This window comes from Lathyrus oleraceus, chromosome 6 (genome assembly GCF_024323335.1).
Source record: "Lathyrus oleraceus cultivar Zhongwan6 chromosome 6, CAAS_Psat_ZW6_1.0, whole genome shotgun sequence".
Lineage (NCBI taxonomy): Eukaryota > Viridiplantae > Streptophyta > Magnoliopsida > Fabales > Fabaceae > Lathyrus > Lathyrus oleraceus.
In genome coordinates this window covers 20,987,959-21,011,082 of record NC_066584.1, presented here as the reverse complement: position 1 = coordinate 21,011,082, position 23,124 = coordinate 20,987,959, and the positions used below count along the sequence as shown (strand labels likewise).

The window sequence follows — 23,124 nt, the reverse complement described above, 5'->3', positions numbered from 1 at the left end:
AGCAAATAGATCAAGGAATAGTGAGTTTCGAAGAAAAAACCAGTTGAGGATCACCTTTGGATTGTGAAGATTTGAGCTAGCTTCCTTGCTTCCTTTGGCCAAACAGAACTTCTATGGACTGGATGATGAAGGTCTAGGAACTTTAGATCTAAAGATTCAACCAGATTTAGTTGAATTTCAGATCTGAAAAATTTGAAGAAAAGTGGAATAGTTCCTTTGGTAATGGCTATGGATTCAGTTGTGCAGCATATCAGGCGCCTTTAGGTTGGATTTCAAGTGAAGCAAGCAAGTGTATTTATAGCAAGAGCTGATGCAATGCATGATCAAACTCGTGTGCATGTGAATTGGATCCTCCATGCATGGGCCTGTACAGGCGCATGTGAGGCCCAAAATCCATTGCAAATGCAAGCTGAAATGAATGTGAGATGGTTTGGACGTGTAGTTCGGAATGAATTGGCTTGTGCATGGGGTTTTGATGTGTTATGCATTATTGAACCAAAAACTTCTCCTCTTCGAAAATGCCATTTGCCAAATCCAAACATAAGCATGTAGGTAATGGTTGGAAAGGTCTTGATGTAAGGAACAAATGTTATGTTGGACCAAAACTCATTTGAAGTGTGGAAATTAGTGAATTTTGAGTTTAAAGTGTAAGGTGCAAAACATGCAAAAGTGAAGTTTCCAAATTTGGCCAATGTTCAAGCCCTTCTGTTTTGATGATGCAAGCCTCAAATGAAAAAACCTTCAACATCAAAGTTGTATATCTTCTCAAGAAAATCAAAATGGACTTAAATTTGTCATCATTTGGATTTTTTATGAAAGAGTTATGGGCACTTGAAGTTGGACTTTTTTGCCTTTCAGTGCATTTGGTCCAAAGTGACCTATAATGTTTTGCATTATCACATGTATTTCCTTTGAGATTATAAAATTTTGTTCAACATAACATTTTAAGTAGATATCTTAAGATTTCCAATTAATTTTATCCCACCTCAAAAGCATAAAAAATGAATGAGTTATGTTCTTGGGAAGTTGACCCAAAATTAGGGTTTCAGTCAAAATGACCTATAATGTCTTGGAATGGATGATGACCTTCCAAGCTTCAAATCAATTTTTGATGAACATGAAAGTTGTTCATGTTGTCCTTAAGAACATTTTTTCTTTTGGGATCATCTCCATTTGACCAACACATAAAAAGTTAGGTCTCAGTGTATTTCAAAATAGTTAGATGAATTAACAGATCAACTTCTCAAGTCCACAACTCATATCTTGATGAATTGATGATTGAGGACACTCAAATAAGTTCAAATATGCATGAAACGATGAATTAAAGGACTTCCCTTGATTGTATTTGACCATGGGCTGAGGTTGCTTCATGAGCAAGGCATTGTGGCACATAGATGAATCAGGGTTTCCTTGGGAAACAAACCTCAAACCCTTTGACTTGCTTTGATCAAAATGATGAGTTGAGATACTTGGGAGGCATATTTGATGGATGAGAGCTTTGGGAACCATTACCATGCTTGCATTCATCTTCTCTTAGCCATATTTTTGTGTCAATGATCTCCTTGAAGCTTTAGGCCTTGTGATTGCTCAAGCTACAAACAAGAAATGTTAGTGACATATTTTTGTGCTTTTGGTTAGTAAACAAAATGAGAAAAGCAATAATATACAATTCAAGCATGCTTGGTGATCTCAAACCACTCACAAGGAGATCCCACCCAAAGGCAAAGGGAACCAAGATGCTCATGATCCTTGAGGCTTTGCAAATGAAATGTTATGATGCCATGAGGGATCTTAGGGACAAAATTGGGGTCTTACAAGTGTCTAGGAATTCATACCTTAGATTTTTGGGTAGAGTTTTAAGTTTTATAGTTGGTTTCTTTGGGCAAGGCATATGATCAGGTGTTAGTGCTAGACATTCGCTTAAGCTGTCATCTGGGTATTCCTTACTCCAATTTTCATCTTCGAAAGTAGGAGGCATCGAAATCTTCAATATTTCGGAGTATGATGTTTGTTCATTCTTCATTTCTCTTATACATTCGCCGATGACATCCAATAGGCAACATGTATCGTCTATAGCTGGTGCCTTTAAGAATTGCGTCAGAATAAATTCGACTTTTTCCTCACCAACTTCAAAGGTTAGCTTGCCTTTCTTAACATCTATAATAGCTCTGGAAATGGCTAAGAATGGTCTTCCTAATATGATAGGGATATTGGAATCCTCTTTTATGTCCATGATTATGATATCAATAGGAATATAGAATTGACCTATGCGCACCGAAATATTCTCTAACATACCTACGGGAAATTTAACAAAACGATCTGCAAGTTGTACGGACATCCTAGTAGGCCTTAGTTCATTCATCAAACAGAGAAGCAATAACACTAATCAGTAACATAAAGTTAAAAGGCATAGGTTGTTACAATAGTCAAAATTCCATAGCAGACACTCATGCAAACATAATATTAGTATTTTAGTCAGAACCAGTAGTAGATATCACTAACACAAAGATCAACACACACAGATGAGGGCCAAATACGGGGCTCAATGCTTAAGCATGTGTGCACAAAAAAATAAGAACACTTAATACCCAATACACCAGGCAGCATCATTCATACTAGGGTCAGCAGCATAAACCAACTTCACACCATGTAGTCAATAGAGTCAGTAGTCAGATCTTACTACCCTATGCGAAAAAGTGGAGGCAACAACAACAGGTTGAGGTGAAAAATCTCCAACATCAACTGGTATACAAGTGTTGGTCATAATGCCTGAGAAATCTTTCCCAACTTGTAACTGATCCTTAGCAACTCATAAGGAATCCATCATCATTAACCCCAATCTCTTTTATCACTCTAGGAAAATAAACTCCAATATAAAACATTGTCTCCAACAACTGATCATCACTATGAAGCTCCTTAAAATCAAAATACACCAATGTTTCAACAAAAGTCTCCTGCATCCTTATTTAGAGTTTTTTCTGCTTCTTCAGTTCCCTTTTCCTTGGTCATAATCTTATTAATAAATGGAACCTTTCTTCAACAAGATTAATTAATAGTTGAAGGTGAAAGCTTCAGTCACTTTCCTCTATCATACACTTTTCCAAGCTCTTTGACCATCTTTTCATAACTTGGACCATCATCAGTAACAATCTTCATTAGCCTAGTAGCTTTCATGATTTTTATGCAATTAAGAGTTCCTTCACCTATATTCCTTTAAGCCATAATCCTTATTTAAGGAATATACTCTCACTTCTTAGAACTTGTTTCAGAATGGAGTGACATATCAATGTGAGCAGACGTGACATCCACATGAGTTCTCTTCCCTCCAATCTTTCTCCTCATAGTGACCACCATGTCTTAGACATTTGCTTCAACATCCATCATAAATTCACTTATTCGAACAAGCTCGTTATTCACTTTATAATTAACAAAGGCAACTTGTTCATCCTTCCTCAGAGTTGGAAACTCAGCCACCAACATGTCATACTTGTTGTCTAGCACAACCTGGTTAACATCTTCATTACCATATTTGATGACATCTTTGAGCATTTAGTTACTCCACAACAGTTGAGTACAACTTACTACCACCAAGTATACCTTGAGAGTCACATGTGTAGTCCTTTATTTTCTTCACTTTAAAATCAAGAAGGCAACTTACATCTTCCACCATGCTCAACTCAAAATCAGAATGCATTTGATCCGTAGAATTTATAGAATTTTTTAGCTGCAAAGAGCGATGAATGATATTTGATTAAGTTGTAAATATCCTTAAGGTTTTTGTGAGGGCATGTTTGGTTTCTTTATTCACAAGTATGATGTGTTAATATGTACATGTTTTATTGGTACGATGTTAGACCAACTAGATGTGGTCATAATTGAAATATGCTTATGATGATAATGCATCAGTTCAGCTTGATGTGACCGAGCATTAAGTCGCGAGCATAACGTCAATTTATTGATCCATCTTGGAACAAGCATATGTTGAATTTGTGATTTTGAGGCAAAGGACCAGATATATGAGGTTATTCTTTGAATTGCACAAGTAATTATTTCGTATGAGACCGGCTAGCTGAAGTTATACGTGAATCATATTCATAGGGATGGGGCATAAGACTGGATAAACACGACTATGCTTTAAACTCCGCTCGGTGTCACAGAGGATCATTCCTCGGCCAAGGGTAGATGATCCCCGTCCATGTCCCCGAGGTAAAAGCTCGGATCGAGGGGGACGTCTCCGAGCTCCACCACTCACGTCCCTTAGATTGGCTATATCCAAAGGGGTGAGTGCACCAATAATGGATAAATGCGTGTAATCTTTGACTAGGAGGTATTCAATACATAAAGTATCATAAATATAGGCTTTCATAAAAGATGATTCTCCAGTATCACAAATCATATCTTTTAGTCGACCATCCATATCTTCATCAACTTCATGCATTTGTGCCGTTGCATTTGAATTTTTATCCATTTTTCCACGCCACATTCATGTTGTATAATTTTGACATATTCCATCACAACATATGTGATGTGATATTTCTTTCTTTGAATGTCTTTTAATATTCCCGCAATTAACACAAGGACAATAAAAGAGACCATTATTGTCTAGAAGATTTTGTTCCGCAAATTCAAAGAATTAAAGAACTCTTTTCTCATACACCAGACCTAATCTATAAACTTTTATCCAACTATGATCCATAATAAATTCTGAAATTTATATCAAAATACTAATGTGAATGACACACTAATGCTACACACGTAACATATTAATATGGTTATATGCATACTAATATATCAATCATAACAATATAACATTTAACAACACCAAAACCTAAATCATATTCATAACCATAAATACAATTCATGACATCAATCAATAACTCAAGAATTTCATTTCAAAACCAAAACATAAAGCATATTCATAATCACATTTCTTTCTTCATTTGTAATAAAGTTTATTTTTATACAACTTGAGCATCTAAAATTTACTTTACTCACATAGTGGGCAACATGAACAGGACATATCACATAGTCTTATAACAACAGAAATATCACAAAATATGATTAAAACCAAAACACAAAGTAATCCAATTACAACAAAACAAAGTTCAAATCCACATAAAGGAAAACCTTACCACAACACGAGAGAGAGAGAGAGAGAGAGAGAGAGAGAGAGAGAGAGAGAGAGAGAGAGAGAGAGAGAGAGAGAAACGAACAATGAACAACGAACACAAAAAGGTAGAGTACGATACTTCAAAGAGGAGGAAAAGACCAAGAAATGATTTTTGTTCCAATAAATGAATGAAGATGGTGAAGATTGAACATTCAAATAAATAAGTGAAGATGAAGATTTCACTATCGTTGTCGTATGGTTCGCTAGGGCTTTTTTTTCCCAACCTTATTTTTTGGAATGAAATAAAGAACATGTTATATTTTAATTTTTCTAGAAAGAATTTCACCACAGTTGCAAATACCAACCGTAGTGAAATATGACACATATAACCACAATTGATAAAAACAACCATAGTTAAATTTTTTTCAATTTTTATTTAACGATATAAATTAAAGGACACGCGCTTTTTTTATAGATGAAATGGAAACATATTGATGCTGAGATTCGAAGCTTGTAACCCTAAATCTATCACACCAGTTTTTATTATGAACTGTGATGAAAAGTCTTATAATAAAAAAAAATAGACACATAAAAATGAGATATTACTACGGTTGACAAAATGACTGTAGTAATATGGTATTACCAAAGTTATATTTTGTAGTAGTGTGAAACATGTGTTGAACATTGTCTCTGTCGATATTGTTAATTCATGAAAGCAGGTAATATATTTATAATTAGATATTAATGTTTTTTACCAAATGATAATTTATTATTATTCTAAGTGTTTTTGCACATTGTTCAACTTATAGGTATTTAGCAAACATATATCATTCCCAACAGAAGAATTATATGACATCTATCTATGTTGAGTAACTCGATTTCTTGAATTTTATGAGTCACTTTGATTTATTGTCTATTAGTTGTTATCTTGTCGGTTGAACCATTTGATAGGTTTGAGTTTTATTGTAAAAATAAATATGTATAATTTTTTAGTCACTTTGAATATGTTTGAGGAGTCTTGTGAATCCGATAGAAATATATATAATTTTTGTTTTGACCTTGTATTCATTTAAATATATGATACAAAATGTGTGTCATTTAAATTTGATTATATATATATATATATATATATATATATATATATATATATATATATATATATATATATATATATATATATATATATATATATATATATATATATATATATATATATATATATATATTAAAAAATATGGTACAAAATGGGGGCATTTAGATTTTATTTTAACAATATACAAGTTATAATAAAAAAAAATGTAAAAATAACTTTTTTTAATATTTTATAAATACAAGGGATTTCACATAAATAGAGAATCAATGAGAAAAATTTTCTTATGCCCTTTATCCCCTCGGTTACAAGTTTGCTAGAGGTGGAAATTGAAGCTTTCATAAGTTACAAGTCGATCTGAGGTTAAAAGTGAAGCATATCGTCTCGGTTACATGACTAGCCAGTGTGAAAAGTGAAATTTATCCCCAAATATTCTTTCGCTTCACTTAGTGACCGATGTGATAAATTGTTTTTCACATCGTCCAATCGCCTGATGTGAAATGAGACAAACTTACCATAACACTCAACATTACCTTGGAAAGCCAACTGATGTGAAAACATTTTTCTAACTGAGGTGATAAGTGTTTTATGTTGATGTGGATGTCTCAATTGTCATCCTCGTGGAATACATAAGCCCATTATAAATTGTGTGGATTACCAATGCTCTTTCAAGTCCATGGTGGGGGCATAACCTTAACACGTCCTTAAATGACTTCCATGCTTTGTAGAGTGATTCCCCATTCTTTCGAGTAAAATTGATTATTTGGTTTCTAAATTGTGTTGTTTTAATTGATCTCATGTCGTAATTAAATCAGAGGGTAAGAAATGTAGCCATGATTTGACTATGTCCCTTAGCAAGAAGGAAAAAAGTCTCAATCGAATCACATCATTGGTCACTTCGTTCATCTTTAGAATGTCGCAATATTCAATAAAGATGGACAAATGCAGGTTCAAGTCATCTCTCGGTGAATTAGAAAATTGGTTCTGATATACCACCAACAACAGAAACAATTTTAACTCAAAATTATTAACATCCACCGTAAAACGCACTATACTGGAGTGAAGCTCTGTATTGTTAGGGGATGCGTAGTCCTTAAGATTAATGCGATTAGATTCAACCATCACTAGTGTAAATAAATAAAAATTAAAAACTGTCTTGGTCTAATCGATGAATAGAAGATTCGATATCTAAAATAGTCTCTGACAACGATGTCAAAAACTTGATAGGCCGCAAGTGTATGGTTCTATCATATTAGTAAAAATGGTATCGTTATATTGAGGACTATTTGGATTACCCGATTTTACGTGTCTCATGATTAACTAAAACGATGATAAGTTAGTTTGAAATATTTTTTTGACTGATTTAGAATTTAAATAAAAGACTAGACCTAGGTCATGATTTCTATCTTTTAGACTGATCAAGTAAAGCACTATTCTTGACTCTATTTTGACAAATTTTTGTTTTAAAATAAATAATATAAAATGATAGGTCGTAGTTTCTTTCCAAGTATATAGTTGTATCATAAATAACTGAACTCAATTTTTGTGGCTTGATTCAACGAAAAGCCTCATTAAGAACTTTTATTTGCATTTGTATGCACTTTCTCGAATATGCCTAAACTATTTTCATTTGTCGGCCTATTCGTCTAGTTTTTAAGTTTCGATATCAACATTCACCTTTAAGTCCATCCGTTGATATTTGAAGTTGCCTATACTTTTGCAGAGACATTCGTTAAGCATGTAAAAAAGCATATTGTAAAATAGATTTTTGTAACCAGAGTTTCAAAACAATTTGCTTTACATGAGGTCCATCTTTTGGACAGTCCTCATGATTCTAAATCTAAATGAGATTACTGTCACTCATGATTAAAGTTGCAGAAAATGTAAAAGGTCTTATTCCTGGGTCATTACGACCATAATGGCCATTACGATCAAACCATGAGGCCCTTTGTTCTCGCGCCAAAATTGTTTCGTTCTTTCTCAAAATTTCTGACATTTTTAGACATTTTTCTGAACTAGCTTTTCGTTCATTTAAACATGACTTTACACCTTCAATTCTCTTCAAACATTTGAAATAAAGTAAAAACAAGAAAATGAAAGTAAAATGGAAACAAAAGTAAGCAACATATGATAAATTCAAATGGTTAAAAAACTATAAAAACATATCCTATCATTGCCAACACCAAACTTCCATTAAGAGTTATCTCCAATAATTGATAAACACCATTTTAGGTCTTGTCAAATAGTAAATTTGATATGATAGTCAATATAAGTGGTCCTTCTGAGAAGTCTAGCTCGAAAAATAATAGCCCCTTATAGTTAACAAGATTCCAACAAAGCTTTAACAGTGTTATTAATATCTTTGATAAACACTGTGAGAACAAACTTTATGCTAAACAACAGTCACAAACTTTATACCAAATGAAATTTTGCATCCATATACCAACCTATTTCAACAAATATCTAGGTAACAAAATAAACCATATAACTATTTAATGTGGTCTAAACTAATTACACGTGAAAATTTGAAAGAATACATGAACCATTCTTGTTGTCTATATTTTATGAGTTTTGTCTTCTATTTAGTGATTCGAATCCATGATAACGAACTATTCATGGCAGTGTCTGTGAGTTCAGAGAAGAGAGAAAAAGCAGTGTTGCTTTTTAGTTTTTATCGCTTTTACCCAAGATGTTAAAAGTTCATACATAATCAATCACCCACTCATCATCTCTCATGGACCATACTAAACTTTATCTCTACTTTTTATGGAGGAGAATGTTTGCTTCAATAATCAATCAGTATTGTTTAATATAAAGTTTTAATAACGTTTTAAAGTGAGACACATGCATATCATAATGTTATAATGTAATGCAATTATTGAGTAAGGGAGAAAGAAAAAAAAGAGGAAAAGACAGAAAGTGCACTTCATGATAACAAGCCAAATTTGCTTTGTGTTTTGGTCTTATATGTCCCATGCCAGCTTTCAAAGCAACCCTTTAATTTCTCATCCACAATATTCTTCTCTCTTTCCCCTTCACTCATACACACTCTCAAACAAATCCTGAAATTTCCATACAAAGTAGGAAACTTACCATGCTTACCAAATTCTTGATTTGGATGTGTATATAACTTTGAAGGAAATCCACCTTGGGATCTATATTCACCTTAATTAATTTCTTAGCTTTCTCTTCCTTTTCTTAATGTTTTTTTTTTATGATTAAGAGTCGAACTCGATATCTTGAGATTTAGACACTCATACAGACTACTACGCACCAACCACTTGCGCTAGATTCGGATTAGTTCAAACATTCTTTAGTGGAAAAGAAGTTGATCTATCACAAAAGTGTGTTTATCTCTGACATATAGTTTAAAAGAGAACATAGTTTGCTTTCTAATAACCTAAAAGAGATGATGAAAGGTTTGTCCATAGATGAAAATATGTCAAATTTGACATCTGCTTCAAGTGAAAAAAGTGCTTCTTCAGCAACCAAGAATGAAAAGGCAAGTCTAGAACCACAAACCAAAAGGAAGAGAAATCTACCAGGCCACCCAGGTAATAATTCATACCAATTATTTTTTTTCCTTTTATTTGGTTGTGCATGTTCCTTAGTCAAGGGTATATTATACTCAAGTCAGGGTGTCTAGGGTTTAGGCTGAGGAATAACTTTTTTCTTTGATGATTATCTCCTTCTAAGCTCTCAGTATCTTGTAATTAAGGCCCCTTGGCTCACTAGGTTTTTTCATTACTATCATAGAACTACTAGCGCACTCGAATTCTATTCGGATAAGATGAGTATGGGCTAAGTCAAGCAAGAAATCGCGTATTAGAAACTTGGCCGAGCAAAGATAAAAGATTCAAGAGCTTGAAGTTGCATCTAGGCTAAGCCAAAATTTTATGACGGTCAAATGTTTAAAACGCATAGTTAGTTTCTGACATGTAGTGTGGTAAATTACATGCCACATCATGCGGAGGCAATATTGCAGACACACTCGGGTTGCAGTTTTCCATAAGTACATTGCAATGCTGCAACAACTGCAACTTAGTCAGGTGCAGCGGCTGCATTAGGCTCCAATGAACTCAATATTACTCAAATTATTTTTCTATCTTTTTTATTCTCTATATCATAGATTTAGAGAGCACTTTAAAGAATTAGAGATAGTTTAAATTGAATATTTGTAGCTTAAATGTTGTTCATTTGGTTTTGTTTCAGACCCTGAGGCAGAAGTAATAGCCTTGAGTCCCCAAACTCTGTTGGCAACAAACAGGTTCATTTGTGAGATTTGTAACAAAGGTTTTCAAAGAGACCAGAATCTTCAGCTTCATAAAAGAGGACATAACTTACCATGGAAGCTAAAGAAAAGAAACAGCAATGAAGTCATAAGAAAGAAAGTCTATGTCTGTCCAGAACCAGCATGTGTTCACCATGACCCTTCAAGGGCATTAGGAGACCTCACTGGAATCAAGAAGCACTTTTTCAGAAAGCACGGTGAGAAGAAATGGAAGTGTGAAAAGTGTTCCAAACGTTATGCAGTTCAATCTGATTGGAAAGCTCATTCCAAAATTTGTGGCACTAAAGAGTATAAGTGTGAATGTGGAACTCTTTTTTCAAGGTAAGAATATTACTATTAGTTTAAATTGATTATAGATACAAAAAAATCTAAATCATGGCAAGTTCAATAATGAGTCAAAAATCTAAAAAGAGCATATGATATGAGAGAGAGACAGTACATAAAACAGTAAAAAGTGTTCTTAAACAGTATGAATATCTAATATGGATTCAGTGATCAAAAGTAGTAATTAATAACATCAAGGTTTAAATAATAGAATGGTCGCGATCAGGTGTAAAAACTTTCGTGGTTTTAGTCCGTAAAGATGTTGCGACGTTGATTGCGGTCGTTACAGCGTGAATTAATCACAATTTATTCTTTATTACAAAAACAGTGAATAACGGTATTGATATCAACAACACCTAGGTAACGTTTTGACGCGGCCGATTTTGAGATAACTAGCTTGAATAATATTATTACCATGATTGTCACTTTGATTAAATTTGGTGTAATGTTTTTGTGTTGCAGAAGGGACAGTTTTATCACTCATAGAGCCTTCTGTGATGTTCTATCACATGAGAGTGCTATATCAATGTCAGCAGTGAACCCTCTATTCTCTCATCACTCACAATTTCATAGCCATGGTTTTCAACCACCAACCCTAAAAAAAGAACAAGACTTCAACAATTTAAGACCTTCAGAAATACCATCATGGTTATTTCCATCTCACATGAACCATTATGATCAAAACCCTAACCCTACAAGTCTTTTTCCTTCAAATTTCAACTCCAACAATATAATCACTAGTTCTTCTCCACACATGTCAGCCACTAGTTTACTGCAAAAAGCATCACAAATAGGTGTAACAGTAAGCAAAACTGATCAAGAACATTGTAGGTCCTCTCAGTTAATGCAAACTCACGTGCCTTTTGAATATAAAACACTGTATATGAATTCATCTTCACCTGTTTCTGGAATAGTTATGCCTTCACGTGAAGAAATAGCGACTGGTTTTTCTCATTGTTTGGCTCCATATGGGAATAAAGCTGCAATAGCCTCTGAATGCTTTGAAGGAGGTGTCACTGTTACTGCTACAAATACTGCTACAAATACAACAAATACAGAAGAATCTTCTCTTTTGCATGATGTGATATTTGGTAATGAAAGTTCACAATTTGAAGGTGTTGTTACTACCATGAGAGGAATGTTTGATACACAAAGAGGTAGTAATAATAATAACTTTGAGGAATTTGTTTCCAAATCAACACAAACACAATATTCCCAATTTGGTAAAAGCAACAATGATGATGAAATGACAAGGGACTTTTTGAGTCTTGGTGCATTTTCACAAAGAGATTTGTTCAATATATCTGGAATTAATGATGATCCTTTGGGTTCTTTATCTTATGGTAAGCAAAATCATAATCAAAATCCTTGGAGAGGCTAATTAGGGTTTGTATATTAATTGTATAATTTCAAAATTTGGAGATTGATTAATTTTCTGTTTGTAGATGGATTCAAAATTATCTATCTATGTAGACATTTCACTAGTACTTTTTTTTCAGTTGTGTAATGTAATTTTCAAGTTCTATTAATCAATTTAAATTAGTATATATTCTTATAAAAATTATGGGTTTAAGTTAACAATTTTTAATTGAATATTTTCAATATTCTTTAGTGAAATTATAAATGTCTAAAGTGACTTAAGAATCAATTTTGTTAAACCTATTTACATAAAAGCAATTATTTATTGATAAATAAAAAGAGTAACTATTTTCTTTATTATTTGAAAGAGATAGAGAGTTTTATATTGATGTGGAAAATGGCATCACACGAAAAGAAAAATAATACTTGATTAACTACGATGAATTTAAATATATATATATATATATATATATATATATATATATATATATATATATATATATATATATATATATATATATATATATATATATATATATATTGGTTAATAATACCAACTTTTTAAATAATAGAAAACTGAATATCTAATCCTAAACTAACAAAGAGATAATAATAATAATAATAATAATAATAATAATAATAATAATAATAATAATAATGTATTCATATCTAATACACCCCCACAAGCTGAACTATGGAGGTTGATGAGGCCAAGTTTGGAAATGTGTGTTGCAAAGGTAGGCGGGTAGAGTTGTTTGGTGAGGAAGTATGCAATTTGAAATCTAGTGTGTATAGGAAAGAATTTGATAATGTCGGCTTCGATCTTTTCACGAGTAACATGGTAGTCAATCTCTATTTGCTTTGAACATTCATGAAATGAAGGATTGTGTGTGAGGTTGATAGTGGAGTTGTTATCACAGTAAGCAAAAGTGGGTTGGTTGAATGAGTGATTCAAGTTGTGAAATAAATTGTGTAGCCATTGAATCTTGCAGGCTAAGTTGGCCAAAGCCCTATAATCTGCTTCAGAGCTGCTCCTAGAAACGGTGTGCTACTTTTTTTATTTCCAAGGTATAAGAGAAGCTTGTAAGAAAACTACATAGCTTGTGATTGATTTGCGAGAAACATGGTAAATTGCCCAATCTAAATATGTAAATCCAGACAAAAGCAAGTTAGAAGTAACATAATAAAATAAACCTGTTGCAGAAGCAATTTTTAAGTATTGTAGAACACAAATTACATTTTTTAAGTGAATAACTTTTGGGTTAGAAACATATTGGCTAAGTTGTTGAACGACAAAGGAGATGTCTGGTCTAGTGGTGGTTAAATAAAGGAGCATGTCAATAAGCCTTATGTATTGGGTTTCATCCTCATAAGGAGGAGAAATGGTACAATTAAGCTTAAAGGAAGGATCATAAGGGGTTTTAGATGGCTTGGTAGCAAGTTGACCATATTCTTCCAAAAGCTCTAAAGTGTATTTTTGTTGATTAATTAAAATGCCTTTGGAAGATCTAGTAACTTCAATGCCAAGAAAGTATCTAAGGTTCCCTAAATCTTTGATTTTAAAAGAGTCATGAAGGAAGGTTTTGACAAAGGAAATTTCAGCAAAACCATTATTGGCCAACACAATTTCATCAACATAAATAAGCAATATAGTAAATGAGGAATCATTATGCTTAGTAAAAAGAGAGTAGTCGGCAAGTGAATGTTTATAACCCATGGAAAGTAGAGAATCAGACAACTTTGCATAACATTGTCTGCTTGCCTGTTTAAGTCCATAAAGGACTTTTGTAGCTTGCAGACTTTGGTGTTATTACAAACAGAAGTAGATAAATGAAGACCTTTAGGTAAGGACATGTATACTTCTTCATGTAAACCACCGTGTAAAAAGGAGTTATTTACATCTAATTGTTCTAAAACCAACCTTTAATGGCGGCTAAAGCAAGGAGAGCGTGTATCGTTGTGAGTTTGAAAACCGAAGAAAAAATGTTGAAGTAATTTATACCTTCTACCTGTGTGTAACCCTTTTCTACAAGGCGCGCTTTGTAGCGTACGACAAAACCATATGCATTATATTTAATTTTGTAAACCCATTTGTAATCTATAGGCCTTTTGTTAGGGGGAAATCAACAATGGTCCAAGTATTGGTGGAACTTAAGGAATCTATTTCATGTTTCATGGCATGACTCCAACATTCGAATTAACTAGCTTATTTGTAAGTTTTTGGTTTAGTGGTGAAAGATATGGAAATGCAAAAGTTATTGTATGTGGGAGAGCAACTTTTATAGGCTAGGACGGAGGAGATGGGGTAAGGAGTATCATGAGAAAGATTGTTGGATATGGGTTGGTTTTAGAGAAGGGTATAGTGGTAGTCATTGAGATAACTAGGAGAACGTGTGGGTCGGGTATAGTGCCTTAAAGGGTTAGGAGGAGGTGTGGAAATGGGATTTAGATCAGGTGTGTCTATTGTGATAAGAGGAATATGTGGTGGAGGTGTGAGAGAGGGAGAAGGATGTAGAGTAGTGGGTAAAGGTGGTTGGATGGGAAGGATCGATTCAAGGTCAGGGGTAGGTTGGGAAGGATTTGGTTCAGGATAAGTTGTTGACGGTATAGGTTTGGAACGGAAAGGGAACTATGTTTCATAAAAAAATAGCATCTCTAGAAACCAAAAAATTATGTGAGTATAAATCATACAAGAAATATCCTTTTGTGCCATTATGAAAAACCAAGAAATATGGTTTTGTGAACGTGAGCATCAAATTTAGTTATGTGAGCAGTAAGGGTATAAGCAAAAGCAAGATAACCAAAAGTTTTTAAATGCATTAAAGAAGGATCCTTATTGTATAAAAGTTGAAAGGAAGAATTGTGTTTCAATAAAGGAGAAGGAACCTATTTATCAAATGAACAAAATGTTGTATAGAAAAATTCCAAAAATGTTTACGAAGGTTTGCTTGAAAGGGAATGGCACGAGCAACACTTAATATATGTTGATGTTCCCTTTTAATCAAACTATTATGTTGAGGACATTCAATACAAGAACGTTGATGTAGAATGCCCTTAGTATTGAAAAAACCAGTCATTAGAAATTCACTCCCATTATCAATTCTAAGACATTTCAAAGAAGTTCCAAATTAATTTTGAATAAAAGAAGTAAAAGTGGAAATATGTTATCTAGTTTCACTCTTACGTTTCATGAAAATGATCCATGTAAAATGACTAAAATCATCACTAAGTGTTAAAAAATAACGATGAGCATCAATAGAGGGGGTAGAATAGGGCCCCCAAATGTCAGCATGAACAAGTTTAAAATTGCTAGAAGATTGATCACACTAAATCAAACCGCGTTTTTGACTCGGATTTCACATGTTTATTAGGTCTTTATTATCATTTTGCTTGTGTTATGCTCTCTTTTATGTTGTTTTCAGGTATTTAGCTCTTTCGGGACCTTTTTTAGAAGAAACAAAGCAAAAAGACCAAAAATTAGGGTTTTTCGACAAATATTGTACACATGGCATTATGCATGGCGGACGCTATAGGAGAAGCCATGATACATCAGCCCTCAACCAAGAGGAAACCGCCACGATCCCATGAACTTTCCCATTCACACACATGGAGGGCGCCATGAAGGGGTGGCGGGCGCCACCTTTGCATTTCCGTTCCCACTAAGGAGAAGTTGAAGGGCATCATGGTCTTTGCATGTTGTTGAGTTCCTCTATAAATAGGTTGTTCTAGTTCATTTCTAAATCATCCAACTTAGTTTACAAAACTAAGACTATATTATCATCTGTAAAAGCGGTAATCCGTCACATCCAGGGGTTATCGCACCGTAGTGTAATTGAGTTGGAGCACTTTGATTTTGCTGTCGTCTTTATCTTCGAAGTCAAAGGTTTATTTTCCTTGTACTAGATTTAAAGCCTCCGTTTAAAATAGGTTCTAATTTAATCGCTTTTATTTATTTTACTTGTCATGTTTTACTTTATTTAATTTCTTGCCACGCTTTACTTTATTTACTTTCTTGTCATGCTTTACTTTATTTAATTCCTTGTCATTGTCTTTACATTATTTAATTTTCTCGTCGTTATTTTTATTGCTCGTTTTAATCGTTTTACACGCTTTACTTGTTCTTCACGCCTTACATTCTAAACTTCGTTTCATCATGTTCAACATCGTTGTATTTGTTTGTATTACCATGTCTGGCTAAATCTTTCAAAGGTTAGACTGTAAGGATCGCGGTTAAAGAGATGTTTCAAATATTGAATATGTAGAAATGCTTTAAAGGTTGTTTTGATTTTTAATTCGAATTTTCTGAAACAAACTTGGTTAGTTTTAACTACTCAAGGAGTGTGAAAGCACCCTGGCTTAGTTAACTAGGGATTTTTATCACTTTAAGGAAAAACGATTTTTGAAACTGTTTTCGGACGCGTTGATAGATTTAAAATCAGGAAACTCCTTGGGTAAACTTTCCAAATCAAAATCACTTTTCAACTAAGTTTACGAGTCTTATTTCTAAAAAATAAGTTTACTACTTTAGCGTCCTGCGCACCTTTTATAAGTGACAATAAAAGGCCTTAATTTAAGGGTAAACTTAGTTCTGAATACGCAAAAGCGATAGTTCCTGTTAAATGGATTCTTTTCATGAGTAGAAAATATCGCCCCATAAGTAGTTCTATTTAGACAATTGAAACATCGTTTAACTGACGTGAATTACATTCAAGCCTATCTTTATCCGCATTGTATTTATTATTTCCTTTATTTACTATTATTTTGCGACATCAATATCTCTTTTGTACCGCCTTAGATAAACATCGTAACAATAGTAATTGATAGATTGACGATTTGGTCTCTGTGGGATCGATACTCTTTTATATTACTCTGATGTGATTTGTGCACTTGCGAATAGAGCGATCAAGTTTTTGGCGTTGTTGCCGGGGACCAACTTCGTCAAATTTCGTACCCTGTTATTACACCGTCTAGACTAAGGCATTATTAGCCGGTAAGTGCAAAGAACCCGTAGTACCGGAAATTTAGTAAATCCCTTAGCAGAACTCGAACGTTACACTCGTACACGCCTCTTACTCATACGAATTAAGAAAGTTATGGCCGAGAATCGTGACCGGAGACCTCTTAAGGAATTTGCCCAACCCTCTGATGAGGAACCTAGTTCTAGTATAGTACACTCTCTCATTCTTGCCAATAACTTCGAACTAAAACCATCTTTACTGCAATTAGTGCAACATAACCAATTCGCGGGTCTCGCTACTGAGAACCCAAATCAACATTTAAAAGTCTTTATCCAACTGGCCGACACCTTTAAATCTAATGGTGCTTCACCTGATGCGATTCGTTTAAGACTATTTCCTTTCTCCCTTAGAGATAGAGCATGTTCATGGTTGGATTCACTTCCAGCTAACTCAATAACTACCTGGGAAGACCTTAGAAGAGTATTCATTGCTAGATATTTCCCCCTAGTAAGACTGTTGTTCTTCGAAACCAAATAACTAGATTTACTCAAAACCAAGGAGAATCACTTTTTGAAGCTTGGGAGAGATACAAGGAGCTGTTAAGAGTCTGCCCACACCATGGCCTAGAACAATGGCTGATCATTCATACCTTCTACAATGGACTCCATTATAACATAAAGATGAGCATCGACGCTGCCGCTGGTGGCGCGTTGATGAACAAACCTTACCCTGAAGCTTGTGACCTAATTGAGGATATGGCCCAAAACCATTACCAACGGGGAACTGAACGAGCATCCGTAGAGAAAAAGGAGACCCAAGGTGGAATACATGAGATAAGCTCTATGGACATGATGTAGGCGAAAATGGACGCTTTAGCCCTTAAGGTCGAACATATTTCTACAAACACTAACACCGCAGCGGTAGTCCACACAAAGTGTGAACTTTGTGGATCTAAAAGACATGAACCGGCGGAATGTAACCTTTTGAACGACCTGAACACCGACCAAGTGAATTACGCCCAAGGTAACCCATTTTCAAACACCTACAACCCTGGATGGAAGAATCACCCTAATATTTCCTATAAAAACCAGAACCCTATCCAAAATTATGCACCTCAAAGACCACAAGGTTATCAAGCCCAAAAACCAAATCAACGTATGCAAGTTGTGCCCCAGAAGTCTAACCTTGAGAAGATCATGGAGAACTTTATATCAGGCAAGACTCAGCAAAACAAAGAATTCCTAAACTAGAACATTCACGTAAACGAACTGATAACGCAATTAGGGACCAAGGTTGATCAGATAATCACTCACAACAAGATGCTTGAAACCCAGGTCTCACAGGTAGCATAAAGCCAAGCCCCACAAACTACACCTGGAGGACAATTCCCTAGACAACCTCAACTCAACCCTCGAGGGCAAGCTAACGTTATCTCATTACAAAGTGGGACCGCTTACGAAGGGCCTCATAACCCAGCAATGAGCGAGTCCAAAGCGTCTAAAGAAAATATACCTACAAACCAAGGAGAAGAACCAGTGGAACCCGAAAAACAAACCAACCAAGAAGGAGAAGTCAAGGATAAAACTTACAAACCACCACCTCCGTACAAACCACCAATCCCATATCCGCAAAGACTTAAACAAACCAAAATACATAACCAATACCAAAAGTTTATAAAAGTAATAGAGAAGCTTCATGTAGAGATTCCTTTCACCGAAGCCATCACCCAAATTCCATCTTACGCCAAATTTCTCAAAGACATCTTAACCAACAAGCATAGGCTTGACGATCCCTAACCCTTGGAATGCAACTTTATTTCCGAGAATAAACTTGCTAAGAAGGAGAAAGACCCTGGGAGTTTTTCTATACCTTGCATTTTAGGGAGTCATGTGATCGACAAAGCTTTCCTAGACTTAGGCTCTAGTGTGAGTTTAATGCCCTTAGTTGTGTGTAAAAGGTTAAGCTTAGAAGAATTACAACCAACTAAGATGTCCCTCCAATTAGCCGATAGGTCTGTTAAGTATCATGTAGGCATTTTAGAAGACATCCCAGTTAGGATCGGTCAACTTTATATCCCGACAGACTTTGTGGTCATGGATATCAAGGAAGACGACGATATCCCCATCCTTTTAGGTAGACCATTTTTTATCAACAGCGGGAGCTATAATAGATGTTAAAAGAGGAAAATTAACCTTCGAAGTAGGAGATGAAAATATAGAGTTTATTCTTTCAAAGTTCCTGATGGCACCAATCATAGGAGACGCATGTTACACGATTGATATCATAGATGAATGCATAAGGGAACTTGATCAAGAAGGACCTATGATCAAACCATTTTCAAACCCGAATGAAAAGGATGACGAGCTAGAGGAAACGAAACCTCACACTAACGAATGTTTCGACCTTACTCCAGACCTTTCACCAAACTCCCAAAAACCAGCTCAAGAACTTAAGGAATTGCCCAAGAACCTAAGATATGAGTTTTTGGATAAAGAAATGAACCGCCCAGTAATAGTTAGTGCCACCTTAAACCAAGACGAGACAAACCTACTCTTGAATGTTTTAAGAAGATACCCATCTGCCTTAGGATACAACATCTCCAATTTAAAAGGTATTAGCCCATCAATGTGTATGCACAGGATCTCGCTAGAGGAGGATTCAAAACCTTCCAGAGAACATCAGAGAAGAATCAACCCTGTAATGAGTGAGGTAGTAAAGAAGGAAGTCCTTAAATTGCTAGAAGCTGGTGTAATCTATCAAATCTCTGATAGTAAATGGGTAAGTCCTGTACATGTGGTACCCAAAAAGGGAGGCATCACAGTCGTGCAGAACGAGAAGGGCGAGCATGTGGCTAAACGTATAAAAGGCGGATGGTGTATGTGCATAGACTATAGGAATCAATAAGGCAGCTAGGAAAGACCATTTCCCCATTCCATTCATAGATCAAATGCTTGAGTGTCTTGCCAGACACTCTTACTTTTGTTATCTGGATGGATATTCTGGATTTTTTCCAAATACCCATACACCCTGAGGATCAAGAGAAAACAACCTTCACCTGTCCTTACGGAACGTTTGCTTACAAACGAATGTCGTTTGTACTCTGCAATGCGCCAACTACTTTCCAACGTTGTATGATGTCAATCTTCATAGATTATCTCGACGGAATTATGGAAGTGTTCATGGATGATTTCTTAGTATGTGGGTTTGACTTTGAGAATTGCCTCATTAATCTTGAGAAAATCCTAGAGAGATGCGTAGAAGTTAACCTTGTGTTAAACTGGGAGAAGTGCCACTTTATGGTTAAAGAAGACATAATGTTAGGACATATAATATCTGAAAGAGGCATTGAGGTCGATAAAGCAAAGATAGAAGTGATAGAAAACCTTAACCCTCTTAAGACAGTTAGAGAAGTTTGTAGTTTTCTTGGACACGCCGGTTTCTACCGACGCTTCATCAAAGATTTCTCTAAAATAACAAAACCCCTGACCGGCCTTCTGATGAAAGACGTTGAATTCATTTTCAATGAAAAATGTATCGAAGCCTTTAATCATTTAAAACAAGCACTAATTTCAGCGCCCATTTTACAAACTCCGGATTGGACTCAACCCTTTCAAATAATGTGTGATACTAGCGATTTCGCTATAGGATTTGTTTTGGGACAAAGAAAAGATAAGAAATTAAATGTAATATATTACGCTAGTAGAACCCTAGATGCCACTCAACTAAATTATACAACAATAGAGAAGGAACTCCTAGCTGTAGTTTTTGCAATTGATAAATTTAGGTCTTATCTTGTCGGATCTAAGATTATAGTCTATACAGACCATGCAGCTATCCGTTACCTTTTAAGCAAAAAGGATGCGAAACCTAGGTTACTCAGATGGATCCTTTTGCTACAAGAGTTCGACTTAGATATTCGAGACAAAAAAGGAACAAAAAACGTAGTTGCTGACCATCTTTCCAGACTAGAGCATTTGAAGCCATACCGTTTACCTATAAATGATGATTTCACCTATGACAGATTGATAGCCAAGTTAGATATCCTTCCCCTTGAACCTGATAGAGGCAACTTTGGGAAAGTTTCAGAAATTAACAGAGTACCATGGTACGCTGATTTTGTGAATTATCTAGCCGCTGATATCATACCACCTGACCTCAATTATCAACAAAAGAAGAAGTTCTTTAAAGACGTAAGACATTTCTATTGGGACGAACCACTCCTTTTCAAAAGAGGAACAAATAACATCTTTCGACGTTGCGTCCCGGAAGAAAAAGTTAGAAATATCATAGAGCATTGTCACTCTTCACCTTATGGTGGACATCCAAGACATACGCTAAGATCCTTCAAGATGGTCTTTATTGGCCAACACTATGGCGTGATGTCCACACTTATATTGTCCAATGTGACCGGTGCCATCACGCTAGAAACATCTCAAGACGCGACGAAATGCCTTTGAAGAACATCCAAGAAGTGGAATTATTTTATGTTTGGGGTATCGATTTCATGGGACCTTTTCCATCTTCGATGGGAAACAAGTATATTTTGGTAGTCGTCGACTATGTGTCCAAATGGATAGAATCTATAGCCGCACCCACCAATGACACAAGAGTAGTCATCAAGATGTTTAAAAACAATATTTTCCCCAGATTTGGAGTGCCGCGACTTGTCATAAGTGATGGTGGATCACATTTTATATCCAAGATATTCGATAAACTCTTAAGAAAGTATGGAGTAAAACACAGAGTAGCAACACCATATCATCCCCAGACTAATGGTCAAGTGGAAGTATCTAACAGAGAGATTAAGCAAATCTTGGAAAAAACTGTTTCAATATCCAGAAAAGATTGGTCTGAAAAGCTAACAGAAGCATTGTGGGCTTACAAAACTGCTTACAAAACCCCTATTGGAACTACACCATACCAGTTAGTCTATGGAAAGTCATGCCACTTACCTTTTGAACTTAAGCACAAAGCATATTGGGCCATCAAGACCCTGAATTTGGATTACCTAGCATCTGGCGAGAAGCGAATCCTCGATATCCACAAATTGGAGGAACTCCGCCAAAACGCTTACGAGAATGCCATTATATATAAAGAAAGAACCAAAGCATGGCATGACAAAAGGATTGTGAAAAAGGACTTTAATATAGGAGACTTTGTTCTCCTTTTCAATTCCAGATTACGACTTTTTCCAGGTAAGCTGCGTTCGAGATGGACAGGTCCCTTTAAGGTTTCCAAAATCCTAAAATCTGGAGCAGTTGAAATCCGGAACAATTCTTGTAATCCGTTTGTGGTAAATGGACAAAGACTGAAGCAATATCAAGGAGGTGACATCCCCACAGAATGCCCTGGCCATACTCCGATCGACCCTCCGGTTCCTACCTCTGATATATAAAGTTCGAATCGTCAAGCTAATGACGTTAAACAAGCGTTGCATGGGAGGCAACCCATGATTTCTTTTCCTTTACTTTACTTTTACTATTTAAATTTATATTTTCATTTGTCATATATATATATAGAGAGATGCGTAGAAGTTAACCTTGTGTTAAACTGGGAGAAGTGCCACTTTATGGTTAAAGAAGACATAATGTTAGGACATATAATATCTGAAAGAGGCATTGAGGTCGATAAAGCAAAGATAGAAGTGATAGAAAACCTTAACCCTCTTAAGACAGTTAGAGAAGTTTGTAGTTTTCTTGGACACGCCGGTTTCTACCGACGCTTCATCAAAGATTTCTCTAAAATAACAAAACCCCTGACCGGCCTTCTGATGAAAGACGTTGAATTCATTTTCAATGAAAAATGTATCGAAGCCTTTAATCATTTAAAACAAGCACTAATTTCAGCGCCCATTTTACAAACTCCGGATTGGACTCAACCCTTTCAAATAATGTGTGATACTAGCGATTTCGCTATAGGATTTGTTTTGGGACAAAGAAAAGATAAGAAATTAAATGTAATATATTACGCTAGTAGAACCCTAGATGCCACT

The 23,124-nt window shown here is 35.1% G+C and overlaps 1 protein-coding gene and 2 non-coding genes across 3 annotated transcripts; 2 read left to right on the top strand and 1 right to left on the bottom strand.

Moving 5' to 3' along the window:
* The first annotated feature begins 6,871 nt into the window (after positions 1 to 6,871).
* LOC127099263 (small nucleolar RNA R71) lies at positions 6,872 to 6,977 on the top strand. Its single transcript, XR_007793788.1, has one exon. It is a non-coding gene; the product is annotated as a small nucleolar RNA R71 (small nucleolar RNA).
* A 2,116-nt stretch (positions 6,978 to 9,093) lies between these two features.
* Positions 9,094 to 12,302, top strand: LOC127097868 (protein indeterminate-domain 7). The gene is made up of 3 exons (XM_051036358.1): positions 9,094 to 9,754; positions 10,413 to 10,812; positions 11,278 to 12,302. Exons 1-3 carry the CDS (start codon positions 9,610 to 9,612, stop codon positions 12,194 to 12,196), a joined length of 1,464 nt encoding a protein of 487 aa, XP_050892315.1. The 5' UTR covers positions 9,094 to 9,609; the 3' UTR covers positions 12,197 to 12,302.
* A 5,348-nt stretch (positions 12,303 to 17,650) lies between these two features.
* LOC127099505 (small nucleolar RNA R71) lies at positions 17,651 to 17,757 on the bottom strand. The gene has a single exon (XR_007794000.1). It is a non-coding gene; the product is annotated as a small nucleolar RNA R71 (small nucleolar RNA).
* Positions 17,758 to 23,124: the final 5,367 nt, after the last annotated feature.